The 7,796-nt window shown below is 39.1% G+C and overlaps 1 protein-coding gene across 1 annotated transcript; it reads left to right on the plus strand.

Annotated features, from left to right (window-relative positions):
- Nucleotides 1-220: 220 nt before the first annotated feature.
- On the plus strand, nucleotides 221-6,010 carry HOT5 (GroES-like zinc-binding dehydrogenase family protein). Its single transcript, XM_089986046.1, has 9 exons — nucleotides 221-503; nucleotides 1,643-1,779; nucleotides 2,980-3,026; nucleotides 3,131-3,456; nucleotides 4,484-4,566; nucleotides 4,653-4,728; nucleotides 5,031-5,188; nucleotides 5,273-5,434; nucleotides 5,552-6,010. The coding sequence occupies exons 1-9, from the start codon at nucleotides 470-472 to the stop codon at nucleotides 5,666-5,668; spliced, it is 1,140 nt and encodes a 379-aa protein (XP_089842172.1). The 5' UTR covers nucleotides 221-469; the 3' UTR covers nucleotides 5,669-6,010.
- Nucleotides 6,011-7,796: the final 1,786 nt, after the last annotated feature.

Here is a 7,796-nt window from a genome sequence, read left to right on the forward strand (position 1 = left end):
CGGCTGATTCGTATCGTATTGATTCACATTTGGTTCGATTCTATTTTTTAAAATAAATAAAACGTGTTAGAAAATAGTTATTTTAAAATTTTATATTGTTTTAATATTTGTGTGACATGTGTCATCTGTTAGTTAAAAGTTGGCCCATTCACTTGTGAATTGGTATCGACCGATTCACCAGAATAGTTTTTTTTGGATAACCCAAGAAAAAACCCATCACCGACTGCACATTGGCTGGCCTTTAGTCAAGAAAACCCTTGAGATCCCTACTCTCCAGTTTCGACCCCCATGAGTTTGGAACTTGTGACGTCCCGTCAACTTGGTGCATACGTATAAAACTTCGTCGTTAGCCGGCATTAGTTTATTAAGGAGTGCCACTTCTTCTCCAGGCCTCATCCTACCCCCACCCTCTCTCTCTCTCTCTCTCTCTCTCTCTCTCTCTCTCTCTCTCTCTCTCTCTCTCAGGATCATGGCTACTCAAGGTCAAGTCATCACCTGCAAAGGTTCTCTCTCAATCTCTCACGTTCTTTTAGCATTTCTATTGTATATCGTTCAGTCTGCTCCTATCGGTGAAGATACCATTCGTTACTCGGAAAACAAAGGGGGTGAGAAAACCCAATTCGCAATACGTTAGCTTCTCGATGCCGTACATTTTTTTGGGGTCTTCCTCCTTTTTTTATGATTTCTTTTTTGGGTATATCTGAATTGATGAAGAAATTCTCAATAAGCATCAATGGCTTAATACCCACATTAGATCCTTGTTTGTTGGTTGTCGATTTTTTGCTTCCGTTTTGGTGGGTGTGTCAATTCTTTTTGCTTTGGTCTATAAGTTGTGTAGATTACTCGCAGTCATGGTTGTTCTGTTACTGTTGTGCTGAAAATATTGGTGTTGCCTACAAGGGCTCCGCTCATCCGGTAGGGGCAACTTGTGAATGTCGTCCCTTGCTGCAAGGTAGAAGCTGGGCCCACTCCCTGGTGGGCAGGGAGGACCTCATGGGTTTTAGAGGGTTACCGAAAGCTTCTTATATAGGTGGGAAGCTCTTGAGAAACTCGCCCTTCTAAAGGGCCATACTCCTAGCTTCTGAAACTTGATGAGAATCTTGATTCTCCCACGTTTCTCTTATGCTTCACATACACTTCATTAGTGTTTTTGCATGATTCTTATGTGTCTTCTCACGCCTCTTTTCATGTTTTCATAGCATGGTTGTACTCACTTCCCATGTGCTTTCTCTAGATATGTAACCATCATTTTTAGATTTTGACAAAAGTTATTCTTACAATAAAAAATCATGAAACTTAAGAATAGTCATTTTTATTTTTATTTGTATTCGCTTCCCATTTGATTCCCGTTTCACTTCCCATTCCATTCTAATATCCCTTCCTGTTCAATTCTCATTTTTTTTTCAAATTGATTCCTTGCTTCCTGCTTCTTATAAATTTCAAAATGTCTCATTTCTCGCCGCCACTTCCCTTATCTTTCCTGTTTCCTCTTTCTAGTCTGACAACTTTGGGTTTTTACCAACTGAGACCAGCCAATGTGTGGTCGGTGATGGGGGTGTTCCCTTGGACTTTCCCAAAAAAGAAAAAGAAAATGTTGGAGTTGGAATGATAACCTTACTCATTGTTGTTGTATTCTCTGAAGCTGCTGTTGCTTGGGAGGCCAACAAGCCCCTGGTGATTGAAGATGTTCAAGTTGCCCCACCACAAGCCGGGGAGGTTCGGATCAAGATATTTTATACTGCTCTCTGCCACACTGATGCGTACACCTGGGGTGGAAAGGTCTGCTTACAAGTCTCACATTTATATACGTTGTTGTTTCGCCTATTATTGATGCTAAGCATGCAAGAATTTCGTTCTGAAATTGAATGTGTGTGTTGCAATGCAGGTGGTTACGATATCAAATGAAGTGTGTTTTCTTAGAATCCTTTGAATTGAATTGTTTTCATGTGTTTGTTTTTCATCTTTTAAAACAGAACATGATTTAATTTGTCATGTTTGTTTATATACTGTCAAATATTATGGTCAACTGATTTGAAACATTATATAAATAAAATAGGCCAAACACAATATCATTTTGATACTTTAAATTAGATTGAAATCTAAATGCATCATATCCAAATTTAAATATGTTTAGATTGAGTGATACTTGATCCAAGACCATTAAAGGAATATCTGTGTGCACATGTGGGTGTTGGTGTGCGTGCAGAGAGAGAAAGAGAGATTTACCATTATCTGTTTTGCATTGACTTCAGAAAGTTGATCCTATGTTTGGTTCAGATTTAGTGTTATATAAGAAGGCAATTCATCTTCAAACGGGCCCATTTTCAACATGAACATCGTGCACTAAGACACATAATGCATGTCAAGTCAAGGTCATGTAAATACACACGTTCAGATCCATCATGCTGAGCCTCTGTATCTGATGGTCTATGATTATGGTGGCCAAGGATGAAAAGAATCAGGGATGGTTTATGCAAGATGGAGCTTGTGCTTGGTTGATACCAAACCATGCATTGAGTTGTATCAAAGTTTTATCACCTCAGTTAATCCATGCATGCAAACAAATACACAGACAACACAAGCACATTAGCGTATATATGTGAAAAAACTCTGAATGGATTATGTGGGAGTAGAAATAATTTTACCATCTATGCCTGATGGGCACATAAATATACAATTGCACACACTCGAACATGTATGCGTGTCCACATGCATGCTTACATTTACAGACATCAGCAGCTACTCGTGCAGTACCTCTTTTCCAAATATCAACATCATGTAGTGGTTATTAACAAATTCGCAGAGCGTTTCTGCCCTTGGCATCCACTGATATCTCCATGTTGGTGCCTTGAAGTTTATACATTACAGTTGCTTTGGTAATTTTGATAAAACTTTTAGCATGTTTATGGCGTTTCAATGAATCATATTACACGTGTTTCTTGGTTCTTTGATCTGAGAACAGGCTTTTCTTCCATGCAGGATCCTGAGGGATTGTTCCCTTGCATTCTTGGTCATGAGGCTGCTGGGTACGTGATATTATGCACTTCCAAATTTTAGAAAGAGAGGAAGCTTGAATTTTTTCTATGTAATCCCTAGGTTCACATTTATTTTGTGTAATTTGCATGCTCAGAATTGTTGAAAGTGTTGGTGAGGGTGTCACAGAGGTACAACCTGGAGACCATGTCATACCTTGTTACCAGGCTGAATGTAGAGAATGCAAATTTTGCAAATCAGGCAAAACAAATCTGTGTGGAAAAGTTCGGGGAGCTACAGGTGTTGGAATAATGATGAATGACCGGAAGAGTCGATTCTCTATAAATGGAAAGCCTATCTATCACTTCATGGGAACATCAACTTTTAGTCAATACACAGTGGTACATGATGTTAGTGTTGCTAAAGTTGATCCAAATGCTCCTCTAGATAAGATCTGTCTGCTTGGCTGTGGAGTTCCAACAGGTGAAGAGCTTTATCTGTCTTAAATTTTTCCTTCCATGAAATTCTTTGAAGTACCACAAAAGTACTTTTCTCTTTCCAGTCCATAATTGCTGAATTATTGGTTACTGACTTTCACCATGTTTCTTGTGTGTACAAGTTATTGTTGAAACTTTTTATCGTGTTTATGGTTTGATGTGTTTTTACCTCTATGTTTCATGTTTTGGCCTTCTGCTATTGGTCCTCATGGCAACTGTTGGTAAAATTTCTATATTGCCTCCCCAGTGATTGAAGCTTGCTTCTTGATGAGAACCTTGTATACAAAGATACACTTTAGGAATTTACCCACGTTAGTTATTTGGTTTAATTTGTGTCATATCAATTTTGAAGTGGCTTTAATAGATACTCTGATTTTAAACTGCACAATGGTATGTTTCAGCTTTATTGTGAAGTAATTGAGTGACTGTTTCCTTTGGTAGAGGCCTGAACCCAAACAGCTATTTTCAGATGACTAATATAAAGAATGCTCTTTTTTCTTTTTGTTTTGTAACAAATGAAGCAGCCAAATTGTTGTAACCACATCTATGATGATTTCTGTGGATGTCAATGTGTTCATATTGCTGTAATAGATGAAAAACAAATATAAGGAAAGTTGAAATCATGGGTTGTGAAAATGAAAATGTACAAGCAAGTTAAAGTTACGCAGGTCTAATAGGACTGTGTTTCTCAATGTCCCTTGGTGGATGTTGGTTATCATTTATGGTTAATGCATTTCCTCTGCATTTATTGTTTTCTTAAAAGAATATCCTCACATGCAGAATTATCAGTTGATTGACTTCTCCCATGCAACAATGAGTCTGCCAATGAGAGCTTCCTGTTTTGCTTGTGCCATGCGTACACTTTTTCTTTTCTTTTTTCCCCCTTGAAGCCACTACACATACACATGTATGCATATGGGATGTTCGTGCTAACCTGCTTGCTTCTCTTCTTTTTTTCTATTGTGTGTTTCATATATTCTGCAGATTTGCTGATTTGGTGCTTATATGATTAGGACTTGGAGCAGTTTGGAATACTGCAAAAGTGGAACCAGGTTCTACAGTAGCTGTGTTTGGACTTGGAACAGTTGGTCTTGCAGTAAGTTGTTTGAAAATTGAACCTCTGCATTTCCACAGATAGGCACTCTTTGGCATGTTGTTCAGTTGTTAGTCATTACTGAATAGGTTGCGGAGGGTGCAAAGGCAGCTGGGGCCTCACGCATTATTGGAATTGATCTTGACAGCAAAAAATTCGAAATTGGTATGAATTTGAACCTTTTTTTGCCAGAACTTATCTGTGCTAGCTCTCGCGAAGCACTTGACAGTCATATCTACCTCTTATTTAATAACAAATACTCGAGAATTAAATGCTATGCAAAATATCTTAATTGCAATAGTCGTTTCCTTGCAAACATGAGACTGTTTGTGGGCAATAGTTCATGGTTGATTTTTCAATGCTACAAGAAAAGCTCTATGTGCATTAGACTGTGATTACCTAAATTCTTCTTCAAATGACGACATTTGTGAATTGCTTGTGATGAGTTTAAATGATCTGGATGGCAGCAAAGAACTTCGGAGCCACAGAGTTTCTTAACCCAAAAGACCATGATAAGCCCATACAGCAAGTAATCGTGGATCTGACAGATGGAGGGGTTGACTACAGCTTTGAGTGCATTGGAAATGTCTCCGTGATGAGGTCTGCTTTAGAATGCTGTCACAAGGTAAGGATTCTTTGGATTGAAGGCCTTTGTACTAATTTGAGTATCGAGAGTCTTCAGTGTTGTGCTGACTTTTGCTCGATTCAGGGGTGGGGTACATCTGTTATTGTTGGTGTTGCTGCTTCTGGTCAGGAAATATCTACTCGGCCATTTCAACTTGTGACTGGCCGTGTTTGGAAGGGAACAGCATTTGGTGGTTTCAAGAGCCGCTCTCAAGTACCATGGCTTGTGGACAAGTACATGAAGAAGGTGGGTGGGTTGGTGTGTGCGTGCACATGTGTGTGTGTGTGTGTGCATGATCTTATTTATTATGAAGAATTTGGAAAACCCAAGCTAGTACTGAGCTAAATTAGTACAATTTGGCAGGAAATCAAGGTGGATGAATACATCACTCACAAGTTGAAGCTTGGAGAGATCAATAAAGCATTTGATTTGATGCATGAGGGAGGCTGTCTTAGATGTGTGCTTGAGATGCATCCTTGATGGTATTGCATCTCTTTCTTTTAGACTTCCCTACATCAGGCTTGACCATTTGTTCATGATCGGTTGCTTGCTTCGTATGAACCCTTTTGGACTCACTTTTTATAAGTGATGTTATTAGTTATGGAGTCATTTGAAAGATAGAGTAAAGACTCTCTGGCCATAAACTGGAACTGCATTGTTGGGTCCATGTCTGTTTTGAAACATGGTCGTTCAAATGGCTGATCAGAGTATATGAATTTGCTGAAAATTTTGTTTGTCTTGTCAACTCGTATGTGGTATCGGCCGTATATATCTGCATGGACGTATTATCTTGATCTAATGAGTAGGTTGTGACCTTTGGCACTTAAGGTGTTTGATGCTTCTGATTGGCTTCTATGGATTGTCATTCTTAAACTATGTTTATCATTGGCAGCTAGCTTTGTTTATGAGCAATTTTTGTTTTCATGAGAACTATGGTCACAGTGCTCTCTCTCTCTATCTCTTTCTCTCTGTGTGTGTGGCGCAAATTACAAGTGTTATAGTTGTAACTTTTTCAAGTCTCAATTTTTTGTGTTGATTTTGCTAATTACCCCTTGACATAGTTGGGACATGGCAGAACAATGATGTTTGCTATGATGTTTTTTAGTGAGCATAGTACATCTTATCACATGGGCAATGTGCTTGTGTTGTCAACGTTGAATATTTGATGGTTCATAGATTTCTTAATCTTGGTGGGCCTTGTTAATGCATGAAATGTGGTTGTAGTATAGACATATATGGCTCTTGGTTTTTTTGATGGACGGGCTGGTGGCCTCGTCCATTGAATGATTGTGGACTTTTCTGGTAGTGATATCATTTTTTTTTGGACGAGGAACCCTCGCCCAACCAAGGAAAACCCTGGGTGTGGCCCCACGACCACCCTGCCTTACCTGGCCCACTTCTGAAAGCCACGCACACACCTGTGTGCCAGTGGGGTTTGGTAGTGATATCAGTTATGAAGTTGTGGAGGGGTGACAACCAATTTTCCGATAACGGTTGGGTTACATCAAGGATCTGCTTTAAGCCCTTTCCTATTTGCGATAGTGATGGATGAACTTACGAGATCAATTCAAGAAAATGTACCGTGGTGTATGTTGTTTGCTGATGATATTGTTTTGATTGATGAGTCTAGAGCTGGGGTTAATGCTAAGTTAGAATTATGGAGACAGACATTGGAAGCTAGAGGTTTTAAGTTGAGTAAGAGTAAGACTGAATATATGGAATGTCGGTTTAGTAAGCAACGAAGTAGTGATGGGAGTGTAGTGAAGCTTGGTGAGCAAGATATACCGGTGAATGATTATTTCAAATATTTGGGATCCATCATTCAAAAGTATGGAGAAATTGATGGAGATGTAAATCATAGGATAAAGGTTGGGTGGATGAAATGGAAAAGTGCTACTGGAGTGCTGTGCGATCGTAGAATGCCATTGCGGTTGAAGGGAAAGTTTTATAGGACGACTATTAGACCCGCTTTACTATATGGTACGGAATGTTGGGCTGCCAAGAGACATCATATTCAAAAAATGAGTGTAGCTGAGATGCGGATGCTTAGATGGATGTGTGGAAATACAATAAAAGATAAGATTCGGAACGAAGAGATACGTAAGAAGGTAGGTGTTGCACCCATTGAAAATAAGATGCGAGAGAATCGTTTACGGTGGTTTGGACATATTCGGCGAAGGCCTAATGATGCTCCAGTTAGAAGGTTGGAGAAATGGGAAAATATATTAGTTAAAAGAGGTCGGGGTAGGCCTAGGAAGACTTGGATGGAGATGATAGGAAAGGATATGAATGCTTTGAACCTCACCGAGGACATGGCGTTGGATAGAAATGATTGGAGGAAAAGGATTCATGTGGAAGACCCAAAATGAATTTCTTTTTGGTTCATATCGCTGACCCCAATTGTTTTGGGATGAAGGCGTAGTTGTTGTTGTTGTTGTTGTTGTATCAGTTATGAAGTTGGTCTATGAATCCCTCCTTCTGGCACATCACTCTGCATGTGCAGTCATTCTTTGAATTTTTTGAGAAAAAATCCAAAACTTTTTGTATTTTTTACCTACCTTTATTCTTCAGAAAAACCATTTTTTTTAAGGGAGCGTTAGGATATGGT

Source organism: Nuphar pumila, chromosome 13 (genome assembly GCF_984573655.1).
Source record: "Nuphar pumila chromosome 13, dmNupPumi1.hap1.1, whole genome shotgun sequence".
Lineage (NCBI taxonomy): Eukaryota > Viridiplantae > Streptophyta > Magnoliopsida > Nymphaeales > Nymphaeaceae > Nuphar > Nuphar pumila.

What these genes read in the sequence shown, in the direction of transcription:
- HOT5 (XM_089986046.1), top strand. Translation starts at nt 470, where the DNA reads ATGGCTACTCAAGGTCAAGTCATCACCTGCAAAG. An exon ending in TGGCTGTGGAGTTCCAACAG is followed by an intron (nt 3,457 to 4,483) that starts GTGAAGAGCTTT and finishes TTATATGATTAG; the next exon opens with GACTTGGAGCAGTTTGGAAT. An exon ending in CAGCAAAAAATTCGAAATTG is followed by an intron (nt 4,729 to 5,030) that starts GTATGAATTTGA and finishes TCTGGATGGCAG; the next exon opens with CAAAGAACTTCGGAGCCACA.